Below are 22370 nucleotides of genomic sequence, written 5' to 3' on the forward strand. Positions count from 1 at the left end.
GAGCTCAGGAAGACCCTGTGTGGGTCTCACCTATCCCTAAGCCAATGGAAGAGAAAGAGCCTCTGCACAGGCAAAATTAAAAACCCTTAAGTAACCACTTGCTCTGGAAGCCCAGCTTAATTCCAGGATAAATAACACTGCTCTGTGATATTCTGCCAATCTGATCCCTCTCACAGTTTCAAAAGGAGGTGACAGATTTCCTGTCCTCTGCAGTGACTGGGCTCTGCTGCACCTCAGATATGGCTGCTTTGCAGCCGGTGGATAAAACCCTCCTTGCTCCCAAGACCTTATTGCAATGCAAAGAAAAGTCCAGGAGCTTCCTCACTCACTTTGGCAAATGCTGTCCCCAAGGAAAGGCCACCCCCGGAGCCTCAGCCCCTGCTTTGCCTTTGATGAACTCAACCCGCTGCCCCTGTTCAATCAGGAAAGGCTGCACAAAAGGGGAGGAAAATAGGAACTTCCTCAGGGCCTGGCTTACATCCCTTCCCCTTCCCTGGGCTGCTCAGGCTCCTTGGCTTTCTCATCCCGCCTTGGGAGGAGCAGGAGCTGGCTGCTGTAAGGCTCCGAGCCGGGCTCAGCCCGCTGGCCTGGGGTGTGTCACCCACCATTTCCTAAGTTATTCTTTTGCGTTTCCTTCTCTCACTATTAATAGAATTTCAGCCAATATCTGAGCTGTTTGAACAAGGTGGATGGGGGGAGACAAAATAGGAAGCGGGAAGCAGTTGGGGAGGGAATAATCAGAGGAGCTGCGTGGAGAGGGAATAATCGCCGGCTTTGGGTGGGCTCTGGGAGGATGGATGGGACGTGTCCTTTCACTTTGCATTTTGAGCCTGTTTGAATCTCTTTTTGCTCTCCAAGCCTTGATCTTTCCAAAAAGAACTTCTCCCCTGAGTGCCTTCTCCAGCCTGCAAAATTTCACGTACTCACTGCACTGAGGTTACAACCAGAGCATCACCCCGTGGCAAGGTTAAACTGGAAGAGAGAACTTTAGATTAGATATTAGTGGGAAATTAGTAGGAAATTTCTTCCTGTGAGGGTGATGATCCCTTCAGAGAATCTGTGTCTTCTCCATACCTGGAAGTGTTCAAGGCCAAGACTTGGAGCATCCTGGGATAGTGGAAGGTGTCCCTGCCCATGGCAGAGGATTGGACTAGAGACCCTTTAAAGTCCTGTTCAACCCAAACTTTTAATGTCCTGTTCAACCCAAACAAGTTTCAATTGTGGAAACACAATTCTGTGATTCCATGAGTTAGAGGTGGTGCACAGCAGCAAAGTTGTGTCTGTAACTGCTGTTGCGAGGACAAAGTGCTGTGCTGGCACAAAGCAGCTCACCTTTCCTTTTACTTTTTGGCTGACTTTCCACATCCCACCAGCCCCTGACCAGAGAACTCCCACACCATCCCCATCCCCATCCCCACCCACAGGGGCACTCCCAGCCTCCCAAACGGGCCGAACGAGCCCACCTGGGTAACCAGCAATAAGGGAAAGTTGTCTCCCCTCCTGGCTGTCCCCATCCCAGACACACTGTATCCCAGGCCAGGCCGTGGGATACACGTATCCGGACATGAAATCATGTTTTTGCAGCGCACTCATTTCCTCCCGTTTGGCCGCCCAGCCGCGGATGCCTGCGGGGCTCACGCCCTCCTCCCACAGATCCACCCCACACCCAGCGCCAGAGGTTTGGGGTTTCTGAGGGACACAGAAAGAGAAGCACAGACCAACCTTTAGACTCACTGCAGCCAGGTCAAAATACCCCCAAGTAGGTGCTAAATCGCTCTCATCTTCCGTAAAATGGGGAATTGGCGACAGTTCAGAAAAGTGAAATCAAAAAAAGCAGCCTTGGCGTGCCAAAATGCAGCCAGGAAGGTCAGGGGCAGGTGGTTTTTTCTGCCTTCTGGAAAACAGGGTGAGGGGCTCTGGCTGAAATTCAAGTGGACTTTCTTTTGGGAAGGGGTAAGGGGAGTGATAACTTGGAGGATCTCCATGCTCCTCCTTCTTCTTGTCTCTTGTAGACGTCTCAAATCCTTTTATCTCCGGGCTCACGGCATGAAGGGGTCACTTGTCCCCTGCAAAAGGACTTACTGTATCTTTTGTGAGTGATTTTCATGCTGAAGGGGCCCCAGACATAATCCTGTCCTGTCTGGCTGTTCTTACCAGGGGTTTTCTCCTCCTTCGACCAGATCCTTTTCACTTCTTCTGTTGGGGACAGTTGTCAGGCAATACTGGCCAGCAGCCCAGGCAAACAGGGGCTCATTCCCAGTTATTACCCTTGAGTCCACCACTGAAATTTGGCACAGGTGGCCAGCGAGGGGGAAAGAGATTGAAAAAAAAACCCATTTTCTGGCATTTTAAAGAGATACAGTACATGTGGAAGGAAAACAGTGACTCCTGGGACTGTGGTGCTTTCTCTGTAGTTGTTTCTGCTTTGAAATTAAGTTTGCAATGGGTTTGGCTAAGCCAAGTCTTCTGAGGGTGGTGATCCTGCAAGACAACAACAACAACAACAACAACAAAGCAATTTTTCTAAATGAAATGCATTTTTTCCTAAAGCTGCAGTGAGGCAGAGTCCCTGGACAAACAACAACATTAAGCTCAGAGCAATAAAGCTGCAGGAAGGTATTGAGCCCCGTGACTGCAGCAGCACCTGGTGCAGCAGCAGTGAGAAAACAGTTTCATTTAATGCAGCAGGATAGAAAAGGTAAATTTTGCTGACAGAAAGGTGCCCCAAAACCTGCAGGAGGGGTGTGGAGATGGATGTTGCTGCTCCTCTGCAGCTCTGTAGCCACAGCCCCTCTCCACTGGTGTCTTGTAGGTCCAGCCCATGATATTTGATCCCACTTAAACGCTGGTCCTGGCTTAATGAGGAAGAATAAATGGATTTTTAATGTCTTCTGCCCTTAGTGAAGAGGAACACTAGACGTAGAGGCAGAGATACAGAAAAATAGACTATTAATGGGATTTTTGGGCACCAACTTGAGTCTTGGTTCTTCTCCCAGTCTTTTTTTTTTTTTTGTGGGGGGGACTGTGTCACTCTGTGCCTCAAAAAAGACCCTGCTACCCCCCAGCCAGGACTAGCCTGGAGGATCTCACCAGATCTCTCCATTAGCAGAACAACCCCTTCCTTTGGGCTTTTGCTCTCAGTTTTTTGCTAAAAGTGGTAAAATCCTATCTGTATCTCCCCAGGGTGGGACAGGAAAGTGCTGGGCAGGAATCTTGGTTCCTTGGACCACAGGGTGGTCCCAGCTGGCCACCAGGACTGGCCCAGAGCCAAAGCATGGTCCTGTCCCCTTCTCTTGGACTGAGTTGAATTGAATTGTCTTTTGACCTCTGTTGGGAGCCTTTAATTTCTGCCCCTCTGGGATGAGCCTGGGGCATGAAGAGGAAATGGGAGCAGTGGGGGATTTCCTCCTTCCTTCCTTCCAACCCTTTCTTCCTTTACATCTCTTTTGTATTTTTTTCTACTTTTAGGGGACTTTTTTGTACTCTTTTGTGGTCAGACCCCCTGTCAAACTTTTACACCCTATTTATGGGACAGACCCATTTTGTGGCTCACTGGACTCCTGGTCCCTCCCCAGTTTGGTGCAATCATCACTGACAATTCAAGCCACACAAATTGATAGCACAGCTAAGGAGGTGATAGATCAAAACTCCCTCCTGTTTCAGCACCTGGGATTTATCTGTCAGGACCCTGTGATGGTGTTTTACTTCTTTACCTCTTCTTCTCCTGCAGACAGTGGTCAGCCTATAGGAAATATGACTTATCTCCACAAAAGCCCTTTTCCTGCAGATGTAATGGAAATGTTTTCTCTCAAGCCAAGTGTTTCCTAAAATAATTCATGCTGCTGCTTTCAGTTACACTCACATCTTGATTGTGTTTCCAGGAGTGGCTGCTCTTGGTGGCTGGCGAGGAAACCATGTTTTGGGAGGAGACCTGAACTTTTACAAAGGCATGGAGTGACACAACAAGGGGTGATGGCTTTAAAGTGACAGAGAGCAGGGTTAGATGGGATGTTGGGAAGAAATTCTTGTCTGGAGGGTGGTGAGGCCCTGGCACAGAGAAGCTGTGGTTGCCCCTGTTCAAGGCCAGGCTGGACAGGGCTTGGAGCACCCTGGGATGGTGGAAGGTGTCCCTGCCCATGGCAGAAGGGGCTGGAATGAGATGATCTTTTGAGGTCCCTTCCAAACCAAATCAGTCTGTGGTACTGTGATCCCCCTGAAATGGTCAGGCAGTTGTATGAGCTGAGCAGTGTAGGTCCATTCCAACTGAAATATTCTATATTCCATTCCTTTCCTTTCCATTCCCTGTTTGGATGCCTGTGCAAGGCCCAGCTGTAGCTCCTCTGTCTCCTCCAAACCCACTCTGTCCCCAGGCAGTTCCCACAGGAACCCAAACTTGTTGCAGCCTTCCCATCTCAAATCCCACTCCCCAGGTCCTTCTCAAGCCAGATCCTGACATGGTGGAATTAAATTTTCCCACCAGAAACTTGAGCTTCATCAGATCTTTGATGCACAATCCGTGTCAATAGACAGGCTCTATAAGAGAAGACACCTTTCCTGTGTGCCAGCATGGAGGAACAAAGCAGATCTCTGGAGAGCAGAATTAAGCTAAAAATCAATCCTTGGAAGTGTGACTCCTGTTTTGGAGGGTTGGAAATAATATATGGATGTTTCATGGGGAAAAAAAATGGCATCCTTTCTGCACAATCCCCACACGGAAGAACCTTCTCCTCAACTCAGGTCATTGCTTTGACTCCAGAGGGATCCATGGATAAAGTGGCTCAGCCCATGTTTTCTGAAAGGTGAAAAATTGGTCAAACATTTCTAGGGGTAATTTGAGCAAAAGCCCAGAACTGGTGATTGCCACATAGGGAAATTCTCTGTGGCCATTGATGGAGCTCCTGTAGTGATTACAAACAGAAGAATAGACCCAGGTTTTTCAGTGAAAATACCCCATTTTGGCATTCTAGCACATTGCAGAGCTCTCTGCAGTGGGAGAGTTCTCTCTTCTCAGGTGAGTTGTCCTTCAGCTGAGGAATAGCTTCATCTTTTGAAAGCTTAAAGTATTCTTCAGGAACAAACACAGATCTCTTTGCATGTGATAATGTGAGGTAATTGTTTGGGCTTAATGATCTTGGAGGTGTTTTCCAGCCTTTATGATTCTGTGATCCTGTGTCACCGTTCCCTTCAGGGATGGGGAAGACACTTGCAGGGATGGACACTTGCAGTCAGTGCATCCCTTGGCTGTCCCCTTACAAGGGCTGGATCTCCTTTATTTTGGGAACCGCTTGTAGGGCTTTTCGTAGAAGCTGCTCGACTTCCCATCAGAGGTGTTCTGGTTCTGGACCTCCCATCAGAGGGAGACCTGTGTTCTGAGACCCTGCAGGCCTTGTCCTCCTGCTCTTGCTCTAAACTCCTGTTAGTTTGACTACGTTTGGAGGTTTCTCTTGTCCTCCTCTGCTGTACTTCCTGCAGGACACGGTGATACCAGAACATGGAATTTGATATGACTTTGGAGAGCACGAGGCAAGCCCTGAGGGAATGACTCGTGGTTTATACCAGTGTTTACTTCTACAGATACACGTTCTGAGGGGAAACCAAGGGCAGTTTCCTTAGTTCAGCATTTATTTTGGTGTTTTCACTTTTCCCAGGTGTCAGCTCTCAGGAGGATACAGACCCAGGACAAGCCCCAAGCACCCAAGCTGCAGAAGCCCCCACGACGACCCCGCCTGCAAGAATTACAGTGACCTCACCACTCACCACTACACCAGCACCTACCGCACTCCAGACCATCACCATTGCCACGACTCAGCCGTTGTGGCATCAACCAACCCTGCTCAGAGCATCACTACCGCAACCAGCCCGGGAACGTCTCCGTTCCCCAGTACCACGCCATCTCCCACAGTGACAGAGACCACCCCCATGACAACAGGGACCACAGTGCCCACCAACATCGCCCCAGCCCCCACGGCTGGGCAGGACAGCTCCTCACTCAGCACCGCCAACCCCAACACCAGCCCTGCTGCAAGCACCACTGCTTTACAGCAGCCCAAGACTACGTCCAGTTCGGGAAGCTCGGGCACCACTGCTGCTGCAAAATCTGCTGTCCCTGAGGCAGCCAGTTCTCCAGGAGCTGCAGGGGCTGCTGGCACATCCTCTCCCTCCACAGAGCCTCAGGGAAATCAGCCTTTGGATCATAAGCCTAACACCACTGTGAGCACCCCAGTGCCAACGACTGCCCTTTCCCTAAGCCCCAGTGACTGTGCTGTCCCTCCTTCACAATGTGACACCAAGCAGCCTCCTCCTTCTTCCAGTTCTGCAGCCCAGGAAACAATCCCTTCCACCAGTCCTGGAAGCACCAAAGTCTCTGTTACCCCTCTGACTGGATCCCTACCCCCCACCACCACTCCAGTGCCACCACCTGGCAGCAAAGACACGGTCCCAGAGGCAACCACCACGACAGCTGCTGGGGCAGGTAACAGGGGACAGGAACCTTGGTTTCTTGTGCTGGGGAGGCCTTTTTGTGTTTTCTCTTCCTCTGGCTACCTAAGCACCTCCTGCCATTACCACCTTGTCTCATTTTAGGACTTTCCAGTGCAGTTGTCTGTGTGACAAGCGCTTGTTTAAGTCCCTGTTGTCCTTGGTGGAGGTTGAGTCAATGCAGTCAGTGAAATCCAAGGAATGACTCAAGTGGCAAAGTGCAGGCATTGGCTTTTGGATGGGCCAAGTGGTGCCTGAAGCACCATCAGCTGCAGAGGCTCGATCTTCAGTGACAGGGAACGGGAGCAGCAGTGATGGGTTGGGGGCTGAGGCAGGAGAGCTGGGGAAGCACTGTGACAGCCCCCAAAATGCTGCCCCTGGGAGATCCCTGGGGCAGCTGACAGCTTAGGGAAGGCTGTCTGGGCATGCACAGAAAATGAGCTTTAGATGACTAAGGAGATTTTGTGGCTAAACTCTGAGTTTACAACCCCTGAGGAGTCTGCCTTTGGTAGGACGTCCATCAGTGCTGCGGGAGGGCTTTGGCTGCTGGCTGCTGTCTAGGCAGCAGTAGGATTGTCCACGTGCTGTTTAGGACCTTGCTGAACACCAGTAAGGTGTTTTCTCTGACCTCTGTAGTTTTACAGTCCTGTCAGCTCTTGGGTGTCCTGGTGAGACACAGTTCAACCCTCCCAAACTGGCATTTTGTCTGGAAGCATTCACAGGGAATTCACAGACCCTGTGGACTGTGAGGGCTCCATGGAGCCTTCCAGACTTAGCTGGGATTGTGGGCTCAGCTCACATCTGGCTCTGAATAAAAGCTGTGATCCCACTGGAGCCCTTCATTATCTTCCCCTGGAAAATGCTCTTCTTGACCCAATTTCCAGTTACCTGGAATACAGAAGCCACTCGAAAACCATTTCCATCCCCCTCAGCCTCTCAGCTGTTGGCACCACTGAAAGGGCCAAGGTTTTATTGCAAGGCCATCTTCGCTGGCTTCCCCCAAGTCATGTTTTCATCTGTGGGCAGGAATGAGATGAAAATATCCATGAAGGATGTTTCTTTTTCCTTTCTTTCCCCTCCTGCTCCACAAGACTGTTCTCTACTGAAGGATCATATATAAAATTATGTTAATTCAAATTGGGCCTCAAGCATTAAGCCTGAAGAGGTCTAAAAAACCCTTTATATTTAATAAATAGCTGGCAGAATTTATGAGAAACAGATGGCTTTGGGATTAATTCTCTCCTGGAGCCTTCAGAATGTGTCTGGGAGAGAAATAGCCCTCATCTTTTCTGTGGAAGAGGTAGGAGTCCTGAGAGCAAACAGGCTGTGAACATCCTGTGGCATTTTAATTCTCTTTGTCACCACTTCAGGATCAAATTAGCAAGCCAGGGATGAAGATCCATGACTTCAAAGGGATCTGGGGAGGCAGGAGGCTGCCATGCTCCTTGCCCTACTCCCACTGCACAAACAATTCTAAGATGATACAGAAGTTAACCAAGTGACCTCAGGTATCAGAGACACCTGAATGGGGCTGCCAGATTTGGGACTTGTGCCCTCCTGGAGTACCAGGCAGGACACCACAGGCTGTCTCCTGTAGAACCAGGCACTACTTCTAAGCTTGTCACCCTGGAATTTTTCGATGGAGGGGCAGTCAGCAGAGGTTATGGCATCACATCCCCTCCCAACAGTGGCCAATCCTGGGCAGCCAGGTCTGCGTCTGTTGATGAAATCTCCATGGAAGACACCCCAGATAAAGTGAAAGGAAGGTCACCCCACACTTCTCAGTGATTGCCCAGCCACCCACTCACAGCCACCCTGTAGCCTTTGGTTCCTCTCTGATGAGTTTCAGCAGCAGAAAATAAAATCAGTAATCAGATTCTTTCCATATCAAAAATAGATATAAAATTAAAGAAGCAATCTAAAGCCTCGCCAGCAGAATGAGCTTCAAGGCAGAACTAGAGATGAAAACTGATTTTGAGGTGATGCCTAGCAGGGCTGTGCCAGCTGTGTCCTCTATACTGTGTCAGTGTCTGTCTGCTTGTTTTTTGGTGCATGCTGGGGAGCCAGACCAGAGCACCCACGACGCTGGACGTGCATCAGCCAAACCCTCCCAGAGCCCTGCCAGTGCCCAGCCTCCAGCCCCGGGGAACCAGACAGACCAGGCAGAGAGCTGCACTTCTGGCCAGCCACAACCCAGCATTTCATTCCCAAGTGAGGTAATGGCACCAAATGGGAGGTGGGCACCTCTCAGTGGTGTTAACTCAGCTCCATCCCACGTGCACGTGGAGTCTGGGGCTTTTCTCGCTGTTTCTGTGTCAGAGAGAGTAAAAATCTGCCAGCAAAGCAATTCCAGGTTGTAGAATCCCAGAACTGTTTGGGGTGGAAAGGACCTTTAGAGGTCATTTACTCCCATCCCTTTCTCTGGAGCTTTCCAGAGAAGAGACAATGAGGATGGAGGTGAAGGGGAGCGTGTCCAGGGGGGGTCTGGAGCATCAGAAGCAGCTGAGGGAGCTGGGAGGGCTCAGCCTGGGGAAAAGGAGGCTCAGGGGGAACCTTCTGGATCTCTACAACTCCCAGGAGAGTGCAGCTAGGAGAGGGTCAGGCTCTTTTCCCAGGAAACAAATGATGGGCTGTTGGATTGGTGACCAGCTGTCCTTCCAACCTTTATTCACCACTTAGTGCTGTTTTTCTTCTGCCTTTCCAGATCATCTGTGAAGCACCAGTGCAACATACCAGACCCACCATCCACCTGAAAGAACCCAGAAGCTGTGTAAGTATCACCTTTTTGACTTCCACAGAGAATTAGCAGCTGTTAGAGGTTCAGATTTTAACCTGTGGTGCTCTGAGCATGTGAGGAAATGCTCAGAAATGAGGGAATTTCATCAAAGATGCAACCAATGTAAAATGGTGAATGCAAACCCATGTTCAGCAGTGTCACCAGTGGGGGATGTGGCAGAAGGACAAGAGGCCACTGTTGACTTCTCCAAGTAGAACGACCAGCTGAGCCCATCCAGGTCTTACAGAAAGACAAATGGAAAATTTTAAAGGATAAATCTTTCCCTTTGCTAGCAGGAAAGCGTTTTTCCTAAATTGAGGGGCTAAAATTTTGTCCCAAAACCCCATAAAAATTTAGGTGTTCCTCTACAGTTGTTGTGCACTTGTGAGATCTTGTAGCTCACACTGGGCTAGGGTGGTATCCAACTGCAGAGCAACTGGGAAGCAGAGGAGCCTGGAGTTTGGGACTCACTGTGCTCCTCAGTGCCCTCATAGAACCCTGAAGTGAGAGGGAAAAAACTCCATTTCACAGGTTTTAGACCTTTTACAGGACCAGGGAGCAGTAAAATGTGATTGGAAGGTGGGGGGCAGGCAAGCCCAACTCAGGACCACACACCAAGACCCTTTCTGGTGGGTGGGCACTGTCTGCTGGTGTTCCTGAGGGATATCCAGAATGGTTCTGGTGGAAACTGTGAGCTTCCTGCAGCAGGGAAGATGCACTATACTGATAAGTTCCAAATAGGAAGAAGTTTAAAGTTGGTGATAAAGAGGAAGAGACACCAGTAAATGGCTGGCGAGGTCCTGACAGAGTGACTGTGGGTAGGGCTCAGGGGTGGGGTTTGCCATGATAATGCTCTGGTTTCTGGCAGTGTAAGCAGTGGAAAATTGGCACTTCAGGGACCTTCTCACAGCCTGTGCCTTTGGCAGGGACATCTTCCACCAGACCAGCTGGCTCCAAGATCTGTCCAGCCTGGCCTTGGACACTTCCAGGGATGGGGCAGCCTCAGCTTCTCTGGAAAACCTGCTCCAGTGTCTCACCATCCTCATAGTAAAGAATTTCTTCCAAATATCTAATCTAAATTTCTCCTCTTTTAATTTAAAATTGCTCCCCTTTGTCCTGTCACTCCCTGTCCTAAGTGAATCACAAAATCAGCCAAGTTGGAAGGGACTCACACAGTGTTCACAAAACCCCTCTAGACACAATGTGAATTCACCTGCTGAGCACAGCAGCTCTTGAAATTCCCTGTGCCTGGGTGATGGCCCTGCCTGGCAGCCCTGGACAGGGCTTGGCCCTCCCAGCACCATCCACTGTGCTCCTGGAGGAGGGAAAACACCTGCCTGCTGTCTGTTGTCACCTTCCTACTCTGGCTGCTGCTGGGTGTAAATGCTCCTTGCCCAAACACCTGCAGTAGTGGTGATGTCCTCAGTGATGCTCTGAATGCTGAGGATGATCCCAAGGAGGAGCCTTATTTCCATGGAGCCCCAGCAGGATGGTCTGTCCTGAGACCATCCCTTTCCCCATGTAATGTCTGGACACGGCTGCAGGTTCATGCTGGAAAATCTCATCAAATTTTGTACTGAATATATAAAAATATTCAATCAGATTGACAAAATCCAATTTTGGAGCCTAAAGGGACTTGGGACTGGTGTTTAAAGCTCCCTCCCTCCTTCTGGGAACAGTGATGTACCAGAGCTGCTGTCCTTCCCATGGAGTTGTCCTGTGAGGCTTTTGGAAGCAGGGATGGTGAGGCTGGGAAGCACCAGCGAGCTGAGAGATGGGCAGAAACCACATCTTGGCATCACAGCCTGCTCCAGGGCCATGGAGCACTGGAGCTGGCGAGCCAGGGAGTCTCCCTCCCTGCTTCCCTTTGATTCTTCTGGGTGTAATAACAAGCCAGAGCATTGTTAGCACAAAATGCCAATTACACCCCAAAACAGCCACAGAAAGGCTGCAGGGCTGCATCCTCCCATCCCATCACCCTCCTTGGCTGCCCAAGCACCTCCTCCCGCTCGCCCTTAACTTTGTATTCCTGAAAATTGCAGCCCATTTTGTGCCTCCCAAGCCAAGCAGATAACGGAGAAATGGCACTATCTGGTTTCCCTGCTTTGTAGACCTGGTAAACACGTCTGTAGCCAAATCCTGACAGCAAAGTGAAAAAATCCTCTGCGTTTCACAGCCCGTGGGAAAACAGGAAAGTGTGTGCTATAAGAAGTGTTCCAGAAACAGCTCCAGCCCTGCTCCGAGAACAGCCAGAGTCGGGGTGGCATTGTACTAAAAATTCAGATCCAGCAAGAAGCCAGGGCTGTGTGGGGGGACCAGTGGTGGGGGACATGTCTGGATCACACAGGGCAGGGGAGAGGACAGTGCAGAGCCACCCACCCCATTCACAGCTGGGCTGGTGGGGCAGCACCAGTGATGGGGGTACCCAGCAAACAGCTGGGACTGCACCCAGGAACTGCAGACCTTTTACCCCACCACGCCTCACTTTCTCCAGAAAACAACCAATTCAAACTAGAAATCCTAAAAAAAAGGCAAATATACAGCTGGTACCACTTTGTGGACTGTAGGTGTTTCACAGGCTGGTTCCCTTCAGGTGATGCTTTGAACCAACGCTGAGCAGGTTGGTCCATGTTCCCCCACCTTCTCCTTCTCATTCCTTTGACTACAGCAGGATCTTAATGAGCTTTTTAGTAAGGCTTATTAGCTCAATACTTTACATTCTAGAGAATGACTTCTTCCAAGGTCTAGCTCACAAATGCATTTTCAGTTGGGTTTCTCCTGCCTTGGAAGGGATGGGTGGATGGATGGATGGATGGATGGATGGATGGATGGATGGATGGATGGATGGATGGATGGATGGATGGATGGATGGATGGATGGATGGATGGATGGATGGATGGTGGATGGTGGATGGGTGGATGGGTGGATGGGTGGATGGATGGATGGATGGATGGATGGATGGATGGATGGATGGATGGATGGATGGATGGATGGATGGATGGATGGATGGATGGATGGATGGATGGATGCTCCTCACCCTAACCCCAAAATGAATTAGGTGAAGCAAGAAGTGACAATGACAGGGCTGGCTGGTGTAGCCTGAGCTGTGGTTCAGCCACACAACCCCGTGTCCATCTCCCAGGTGTTCCTCCTTCATCGTGTCCCCCACCTGGACACAGATGTGTCCAAGGAGCTGAGTCAGTGGATGCTGGGGAGCACCAGAACCTGCTGCAGTGGGGGATGCAAAAACCACAGCAGGACCACTCGAGCCCACTGGAACTGTTGTGTGACACCCACTGGTCTGGGGACACAGGACAGTCCCTGGAGCAGGCAGAGGCACTCCCTCATGGAGCAGGGTCGTGGTTCCCCCTCACCCCGTGCAGCTGGCGGGGGTGGTTTGTTGACTCAAGTGCTGTTACCTCATTCGGGGATGTTGGTTTTAGGTCCCCGCCAGTGTGGGAACCGGATCCGAGCCGCTCGGCAGCGCCTCTCAACTCCGGCCAAGGAATGCGAGCGGCTCTGGCGGCGGAGGGGGAGCTTCCAGGGGCATCCCTGCCCGCCCAGCCGCCTCACCCTGCCCCTCGCCAGCCCTGGAAAGGGCCAATCCCTCCAGTTCACCCTCCGAAGGGCTTCAGGCACTGCTCACCAGCTGCCACCGAAGTGGTCTCAGCGAGGTTTTAGCCTCGCATCCCATTTCCCTCCGCACCCAAAAAAGGGTCTTCTTTTCCCCCCCATGGGGTGGTAGGGGAAGGAACAGGTTACTTAGGGCTGGGGGAAAGCAGAGCTGCGGCAAAACGAAGGGAAGGAGGATGCAGGGAGGCAGCAGAGGCTTTTCCTTCCTCTGCCAAGCAGAAAGTGCTGCACAGACAGAGACTGGTAAATCTCAGGACATTCCAAGCGTAGGAGCACAACCCAGCGTCCAGACGTGATAAAACCACCAAGCTACAGCCCCCTCCTCCCTGTCCTGCTGGGAACCAGCTTCGCAGGGAATGCTGCCCTCGGGCTGGGGCAGATTTCCCATCCAGCTCTTTTCCCAGGGATGCTACAACCCCACGGAGGGGCCCCGGGAGGCTCTCCCGGTGCAAAGTGAAAGGACAGGCAAGGGACAGTGGCCGTTCCCAGGGACAGCCAGGGCCTCCCGATGCTGAGCTCTGTACCCGAGGCCAGCCTTCCGCCCCGGCTAGTGCATCCTGTCTCCACTGCTGCTTCCCAAATATTTAGATAAGATGGGGTGAGATTAGGTGCGTCCCTGGGCCCGGCAGCTCCCATCCCTGCAGTGCAGCAAGCAGGGTGCTGCCAACCACCAGAGGTATTGGGATGGGAGGGGAAGGTTTGGGGTGATGGAGCAGGCAGGAGCAGAGCCTTTCCCACCTCATTTCAGCAGGGATTAAGGACTTTTAAATACAGGATCACCTGCACATGAAAGACTTGTGCATGCAGGAGCTGTAAGTACAGCACCTCTCATATAGGACCTGTGAGGGCCAGGTCTGTGCACAGAAGGATTTAGGAAGGATTTAGGTTGAAAAAGCCCATTAAGATCACTAAGTTCAACCATTAACCCAGCACTGCCAAATCCACCCCTAACCTGTGTCCCCAAGTGCCACATCCACACATCAGGATCTGTGCAGGCAGGAGGGTGAGCACTTTACTGAACTCCCAGACGCTTCAAAGCATTGAGCAAAAAACCTCAGGAACACCCCAGGAGGAGGAGGGAGCGTGGGCTCCATATCCACCCCTCTCCCATTTCTCCAGGGCTGCTTTGGTTTGCCCAGAGAAGCTGTGGTTTCCAAGCTGGATGGAGGGGCTTAGAGCAATCTGGTCCATGGAAGGTGTCCCTGCCCATGGCAGGGAGTGGAACTGGATGATGTTTTGGGTCCCTTCTAACCCAAACCACTCTGTGATTCATTCTGTGATTCCATCCAAAAGCAAGACACACTCTCTTGCTCTTCCCTGCAGAGATGTGGGGAAGTTTTAGGCAGGACAGGGAGCTGTGTTGGTGGGGACAGAAGGTGGAAAGGCTGGAGATGCCCGTGGTGGAACTGAGGGGCTGCACAGCCCTGCCCTGCTCCCACTGTGGCCCCCTGGCCTCCCCAGCCCCCCCGCCCCGCTTCCCTCAGGGACCTGCTATTCCTGGAACACCGAAAGCTGCGGCTCACAGATAAGGCTGGTGCAGGGCCCTGCTGAGGAACAGCAGCCAAGAGCTCGGCTCCCTGTAAAGAAACTCCTTTTAAACTTTTCCTGTTCCCCGGGAGGGCCGGCGGCAGCCAGGCAGTGCACAGGGAGGAGGGAAGATCGCAGAATCCATGTGGTTGGAAAAGACCTCTGAGATCACCGAGTCCAACCTATGACCCAGCACCACCTTGTCCACCAAACCATGGCACTAAGGGGCACATCCAGTCTTAAAGGGGTCATTCTATAAGGATGGGACATCCTGCACCCTTGGTGATGGGGTGGGGTGATCCTGGGCAGTCCCTGGGTGGGGGAGCAGTGCTGACTCTCGCTGTCACCGCAGGCTGAGTGGAAGGCTGCCAACGAGAGCAACTCCTTCTACGAGAGCTTCTGCTCCACGGCCCAGCACGTGTTTGATGCCAGCAGGGACCGGTGCACGGTGATGCTGACGGCCTGCGAGAGCCCCTCCAGCTACTGGGCCGTGCAGGTGGTCCTGCACCGTGAGTATGATCCCATCAGTGGCACTGGGGACCCCAGAGCTGGAGGCCTGGCAGAGCCCTCAGGTCTGCTAGAGCTTGGCCCGAGGGCTCTGTTCTGTCCCATCCCAGTGGTCTGGGAGAGGAACAATCCCAGAAATGAGCTCTGCACCCCAAGGAATGCGCCAGATCCCTCTGCCATGTTGAGTCATGTCCAGTCCATGTTCCTCAGTCTCCAGAAGGAAGAATTCTTCCCAGGTGGTTAAAACTGGATGCTCAGTTTAAATTGTTCCCCAAAGACCACAGAGAGGAGGTTCTCACCCATGCCAGAGCCCTGCTGGCATACCCAGCTCAGCCTGGGTGTGCTCAAACATTGCTTTAGGATCAGGGTGCCTGGGAGATGGAGACATCCTGCTGCCCTAGCATGAGGGGGAGGAAGGCCTGAGCTCCATCTGCTCTTACTCATCATCAGAACAGGAGGTGGGTGGGTGATCCAGACTCCACATCCAACCTCAGGGAAAGCACCCAGGCACTGGGGACTAATCCTTGAGGAGACAAGTACAACCCCTCACTGGGCTTGCTCATAATCACCCACTGGAGATGGATGGTGGGGCCTGGGGGCTCTGGGGCTGTCCCACTTCCAGAAGAGATCCTGACTCCTGGTCTGGCTGTGAAGCACCTACAAGGGTTGGCTTCACCTCCACATATCTTCATCCACCTCCTCCAGAAACTGGGTCACCCTTCTGACGAGGGGATGGTGGCACAACCTGTCCCCTGTCCACACCTTGTGCTCACTGATGCCTTTTTCTTCCCCCAGTTCCCTTGGACTCTGGAGAAGTCCTCACTGAGTTGAAGGAGAAGAAGGACAGGTTAGAGGAGGTAAGTGGGTCCCTGCTCATGGCACAGCTGTCCCAGGGATGTTCCCCAATGGTGTGTGGGTGGCACAGGAGCCTGAACTGTCCCTTCCGTGGCAGCTCGGCATCATCAACATCACCTCTGACAAAATGGTGGAGGACATGACCATCAAGGACGAGTTCAGCACGCCCCTGATCATCACCATCATCACCCTGGCTGGCTCCCTGCTGCTCGTCGCGGCCATCTATGGCTGCCACCAGCGCTTCTCCCAAAAGAAGGACCAGGTAAGGTGGCAGGAGGGTGGGACAGGTGTGCCAAGACCTTTTTCATCCCAGAAGCATCTTCAGGAGATGGGGATCATCACTGTTGCTGTCTCTGCTGATAGAGACATCCTGGTTTGCCCAGTGGGCACCAACCTGGATTGTAATTTTGACAAGAAAGTCTGTCTCAATTCAAAACCCCATTCAAAAAACAAGCTGTACCCCTCAAAAATTTTTCTTGAAATACTTTTACAAGTAGTGGAGCTGGGGTGGGTGCCAGGGAGCCCCAGGCTATGTGCAGAGAAGAAGGAGGGTGTCAGCAGGAGGGGCAGCAACACTGCAGGGCTCAGCCTTTGCAAGAGCTGGGCCAGGGCCAAATTTCAGAGCAGCAGCAGCAGGATTTAAGGAAGAACCAATACAGAAAGAGAAAATAATGTGGTTTTCATCTCAGGAAGCAATCCTAGGTGATTTTAGTGTAGCATCCACCTGCAAGGACTGGCCATTCCCACGCCCCAGGGCACCAAGGTTTGCACTGGTCCCAGCTGCTGATCCTGAGGATTTAGCTCTAGGGCAGACAAAAACAGAAAAGGAAAATAATTATAAATCAGATTATGCAATCAGGGTAAATCACCCTCCCGATGGAGAAGCAAACCTACTTCACTCCTCCTTCAAATCACTTTCCCCTGGACCAGCTCATCCCTTCTCAGTGATCCCAACCTCTGCCCCACAGGAAAACAAGGGATAAAGCTTTAAATATTTACAGTGCAAGGTAGGTGAGCACAGGAGGTAGGGAAGAGCAAACCAATGCCCTGTCAGTCTTGTTTGTACTTACCAGGCTTGATTTTTTGGGAAGAAATAGGGGAAGAGGCAAGACCTCAATAAATATTTGTGGTCCTCTTGGAGCTTCCAAGACGGTTTCATCATCCCTTGCATGAAATCTCCCTGGCTGGCATGAAAAACATCCCACTGGGGACAGGTAGCAGCATAACACACCCCATGTTGTCAGAAAACAGGTAGAAATAGGGTATTTTTAGCAATGGGAACACGTGTCCCTAAAATAACCTGGTGCAGAGGAATAGGTGCCAGCCCAACTTGGATGGTCCAGAGGTAAATTCCCACCAGACACAGGGTAAAACAGCAAAACCAAAGCAAGGGATGCTATTTCTGAAAATCACACACATTCCTCCTTCCTGGCTTTGTTTTTGGGTGGTTTCTTTTGTTCTCCTTCTGTTTCGTTTCCAAAAATGACTTGAAAGTTTGTTTTTTTTTCTATTTTATTTTTTTTTCTCTCCAACCCTCCTCGCCCCCCACCTCCCTCCCTGTTGTTTTATCTTGGAAATACCCAGAACATCCACCCTGATGTCCCCGGGTTTGATGATGGACATGTGGCCCTGATCTTTAATGTGAGTTCCAACACAGGGATCGGAGGGGCGGGCGCCGCATCCGTAACACCCCCGGCTCTCACCTCCGGCGCTTGGTAGGGCCCAGTAGCTTTTAACAGGACTAAAGCCCAGCTTTACAGCCCCTTTCCCCTTGCTGCATGGCTGGAAGGTGCCTTGCCATGGTGGGAGACCAGCAATCCCACAGGGAAGCAGTCCCTGGGAGAGCCCAAGTGTGTCCTCTGCTTTCGAGCATCCCACGATCCCCACCCTGCCACAGGGGAGTGATACAGGGGACTCCCAGCAGCGCCTTTGCAGCTCCTCTGCCAGCACCAAGCCCTGCAGTTTTGCTTCTCCATCCCTCTCCTTCTCCATGGATTCCCTCCCACGCCTGTCTCCTGACATTTATAGGAGCACTGTAATAGAGCAAGCTGTGAATCCAGGCAGATTTTAACAGGGCTCCCCAAAAAGGGCTGAGCAAGGACTGCAGTTCCCCACTGAATCCTTCCAGGGAAGGATAGGGATGCAGGAGCCCAAGTAGATGCAAGCTTAGGATGGGCTGGGGTTCTCCAAGGGATGAAGGGCTGAGCTGGAGCCTGAAGCACATCACAACAAAGGACTAGGGTGATAAAGTGTCTGATTCCATCTTTCCCTGCCTGGTTTCCATTGAGAGTTCCAGAATGAGGAAGGATAATGCTCAAGATCTGGCAGATGGGAGCTACCCCTGAATAAAGGAGAATAACAAAGAATAATAAAGCAACTAGAAAAAGGGCAGGGGTGGATAAAAAGGGGAGGGGAAGAGCAGATTTGATGTAGGGAGGCAGGAGTTGGGCTGCAGTGTTGCTCAACCTCTTCCCAAGGTTCTGGATGGAACAAACTGAAGCTGGCAGCTGCTCCTGGAGGTTTTCCACGTGTCTCTGGCTTCTCTTTCCTCCTTCCCATCATCAGCAGTGTCTTCCTCTTGCCAGCTCCATGCTATCCCCTCGCTGCCCCCGCCTCAATCTCACCATGAAAGTCTCTATATGTAGCTATATAAATCTATATGGGGCAGATCTATGTCTGGGAACTGACAGCCCTGAGGTGACACTTGCAGCATGGCCAAGGTGTTGTTCAGTAGGATTTATGATTTTCTTTCCTCATAGCAGCGCCTGACCGAGGAGATGCAGACCATGGAGAATGGCTACCATGACAACCCCACGCTGGAGGTGATGGAGACCTCCTCTGAAATGCAGGAGAAGAAGGTGAACCTCAACGGTGAGCTGGGGGACAGCTGGATCGTTCCTCTGGACACCCTCATGAAGGAGGACCTGGAGGAAGAGGAGGACACGCATTTATAGGATGCAGAACTTGATCAAGAGAAAAACAACCACCCCCCCCAAAAAAAACCCCACAAACCCTACACACATGCACACAGAACTCCAAAATAAGGCAAAATTCCCCCCCAATAAGCAGAAAATCCCTTAATGAACTAATTGTGGCCCCTTGTGCCACCACATGGGGTGCAGGATGGAAGAGAAAAGGACATGAGGAAGACACCTCTGGGGTACAACAACACAAGCCACTTTGGTGGCCACATCTGGCCAAGCATCCTGCAACCCCCATCCACCTCCCACGCCAGACCTGACCAGCCATGGGCAATCAGGGTGGCTCTGCTCCTGAAGAGCTGCTGGTGTCTCCTCCAAGCATGTCCCCTCCCATCCCACATCTGACCACGCCAGCCCCATCCTCCAGCTACCGAGTGACTCAAAACTCAAGAGAAATAAAATAAATAGGACAGGAGATGGAGTGCATCTGACAGCAAAGCAGCACCTGGCAATTACAGCTCGACAAATCCTCTGGCCCACGCTGTTTAGTCATCACCCTGCCCTCCCTGACACCCAGGTAGTGAATGAAAAAAGCTGGAACAGCCTGTTCCTTTTTAAACCAGTTTCCAGCCTCTCCCCAGAGCTGAAACGCACAAGAGCCCCTCGTTGTGCCATAGGCAAATGGATGCATCCAGACCCAGTGGGATGGCAGGGATGCAGCAGTGCCAAGTGATGCTCAGCCCCCATGCCAAGGGCTGAGGAACAGATCCTGCACCAACCTGGAGAGCGAGAGAGGTGCAGCAGCTTCTTGTTTTGAAAGGATGAGATGGAGGGAGAGGAAAAGGAGGAATTCCTGGAGTTCATCCCTCTTTAGGAAGGGTGTGGAGAGCAAGAGTGATGCTTGGTCTCTAGCCCAGGTGTGATGGGGGTTTTGTGGTGCAGGAGCCCAGCTCTGGTGCTGCATTTCCCTCTGGAAGGATCACTTGCCTTCCAGGAGTTACACAGCAGCATCTCACAGCCCTCATCCATCCTCCACGAGACTGTGGGACACGTGCACCACAATGGTTTGTGATTTTGAGGGCACATTTTCCTGCATGAGCAGCAGAAGAAGCAGAAGAGCAGCAGAATGTGAGCCAGGTAGCTCAGTGGCCTTCAGGTGGCCTTGGTGTTTCACACCCTCAAGGTTTAAAAGCTCAGCCTCAAGCTCTTCTTCACAAGCCACTAAAATAACAGAGACCTGCAAAGCAATTTCCAGCTCAGCAGCGAAACTGGGACTGAGCTTTGTCCTGAAGCCCTTGGTCTGTCACCCAGGCCTCCCTTTGCTGAAGCCTTTAAAGGGGAGAAGAAAAACATGGCTGGACTGAGGCCATTTCTGGATTTTGACTCCCCACAACAGCTCCTAAATGGCTCTAAAAGGCTGGGGAAAGTTTCATGCCTTTGCTCTGGTGAAGCAGCTCAGTCCTGGCAGAGGCAGGGATCATCCTCCAGCTGGGGTGCATCCTCCAGCACATGAGGACCAGAAGGTGACTTGGCTGAGTCCCTCTCCCAGAGTGAGGATGGTGCTTGTCCCAAACCCTCTGCAAGCCAGAGGAGCTGCAGATCAGAGCAATGCCCAAACACAGCCCTGCTCCTCTGCTTGCCATAAACCAAGGCACAATGGGGAGATTCCCTCTGGGCTCTGCCACCGAGTCAAACCAACTGGGATCTGCTCCCATGGCTGCCCTGAATGAGGGGAAAAGCAGAACCAAGCAATGGTAAGCTTGGAGAAACCCTGGTGGAGATGGGATTACTCAGGAAGGAAGGGATTGGGGTGTTTTGCTCAGCCCCAGGACAGGCACTGGCAGAAGATACAAGAGGCTCTTCCCCCTTCTGTCCTGCACTGAAGGGCAGAGTCTGAAGCATTCAAACCTTTCTATTTTTGTATGTAAATATTTCTGCTATTCATTAGCGATGTATTCCGCACACTTCACTTACCTGTGCACTGCACTATGGGGAAGTAATTTTGGAGGGGAGGGGAAATAAAAAATAAAATAAATTTTAAAAAAATTAAAATCTTAAAAAATAAAAAAAAGAAACAAAAAGCTAAAGGCCAGCCTGGTAGGAGATAAAAATTTGACATGAAGCAGAAAAATTACCTCTTGCCCAGGTAACTTTGTGCCCCAGCTTTGTCTCTGTTCTGGCAGCATCAAGTTCAGCTCTTTAACACGGCCATGAGTCTCAGAGAATGGACTCAGCATCCACAACTGCTCCTGTGAGCATTGTGGCCTCCCAGCTGCCCTGACAGACAAGCAGCAGGTCCATGACCTCACATTTCTGTCCTTCCCAGAAAACAAACACAGGGAAAACACAGGGCAGCAGCGATGCTGTGGCCACTGGGGCTGAGTTGCCACTAGGACACCCCTGGCAGGCCATCTCCAGGCTTTGGCATGTGCCTAAAGATTCCCCCTTCCCAGCAAAGAGATGCCAAAGTGCTTTAATGAGTCAGGTCCAAAGACTTTCCAAGAGAATCCTACAGAGGCTTGAGATCAAGTAACCTTAAATCTTTCCGAGCAGAGACCAGTGAGGATATTAACTGCTCAGCAAGTGCTTATAGTGATTTCTATTTGAATAGGAATTGTACATTTATTTATTTTTCCAGACACCATATTTTTAAACCACTAATATTTTATAGTAGATTTTCCTTCCCCTATTTAAAAGAACTATTTCCACAGGAAGAGAAAACAGTACTTTTTGTTGTTTTTTTTTTTTTTAATGTTGAGAACATTCTTTTTTGGAAAAAAAAAAAAATCAGGTAGGAAATGCAGCAATGAGCATCTTTGGCCTTAACCCTTCCCTTCATAGACTGTAGCCATAATTGTTAGACCAAAAATAATAAATAAAAAAAAATAAGATTTACCAAGGCATTTCCTTCCTCCCTGCCCCTCCTCCCTTCCCTGTGCTCCTCTTCTCTGCCCCAAACCAGCTTTAACATCCCACACATTGTACAAAGAGATTCCTGCTCTTACCTTTCGGCGAGAGCTTTACAAGCAGCTCAGATGTCCTTGCAAGAGACTTTTCTATTTTCAGATTCAAGAGGAAATGTGTAAATACTTTTAGGAGCATTTTATCTCCCGCTCACAGTGCCGTGACCCAGCTGATGAGGTTGATACTGTGACTGCTGCCTACAGAAGACACACAGAAGTCATAATCCATGAGGGACTGGAGAAGGAAAACCTAATTCCCCAGGTGGTTACCTGTTGAACCTTGCACATATAGTAGAGCTCTTACATACTGTGTGTAGCAGCACCTCTCATGGGGACAGGAGTCTGATTTACACTGGAATTTACTGAGGAACTGGATTGTAAGAGATTATTCTTGCATTTTCCTACAAATATATTTTGAGAGTATCATGTATTTCTGTCAATAAACATTCTTATGTAAAAGATTCGTGTCTTTGGATGGGTGAGGAGGGGTGGGCAGGTCAGAGGACAAGTTCCAGGGCCACAACTTCCTGCTCTGGAAAGGCTCCATGGGAAAACACTGGACCAGCTGGAACAAACCCAACCCAGACCTTCAAGGTAGCCAGCCATGGAAAAGCCTGTATTTTTCCAGTGCAGAAGGAAGTATTATAGTGGTGGAAAACCTATTAAATTTAAAAATCAGAGGACTCAGCGGGGTGGGAAGCTGAGGTGATG

The 22370-nt window shown here is 51.0% G+C and overlaps 1 protein-coding gene across 1 annotated transcript in view; it reads left to right on the top strand.

Annotated features, from left to right (window-relative positions):
• Positions 1–22120, top strand: part of PODXL (podocalyxin like) — a 45356-nt gene extending 23236 nt beyond the window's left edge. Inside the window, exons 2-9 of the mRNA XM_018922398.3 lie at positions 5649–6472; positions 8545–8693; positions 9182–9247; positions 14766–14922; positions 15716–15777; positions 15873–16037; positions 17360–17416; positions 18535–22120. Of these exons, the coding sequence (XP_018777943.2) occupies positions 5920–6472; positions 8545–8693; positions 9182–9247; positions 14766–14922; positions 15716–15777; positions 15873–16037; positions 17360–17416; positions 18535–18729 (1404 nt within the window). The 5' untranslated portion in view covers positions 5649–5919 and the 3' untranslated portion in view covers positions 18730–22120. The remainder of the gene's footprint in view (positions 1–5648; positions 6473–8544; positions 8694–9181; positions 9248–14765; positions 14923–15715; positions 15778–15872; positions 16038–17359; positions 17417–18534) is intronic.
• Positions 22121–22370: the final 250 nt, after the last annotated feature.

This window comes from Serinus canaria, chromosome 1A (assembly GCF_022539315.1).
Source record: "Serinus canaria isolate serCan28SL12 chromosome 1A, serCan2020, whole genome shotgun sequence".
NCBI classification, from domain to species: Eukaryota; Metazoa; Chordata; class Aves; order Passeriformes; family Fringillidae; genus Serinus; species Serinus canaria.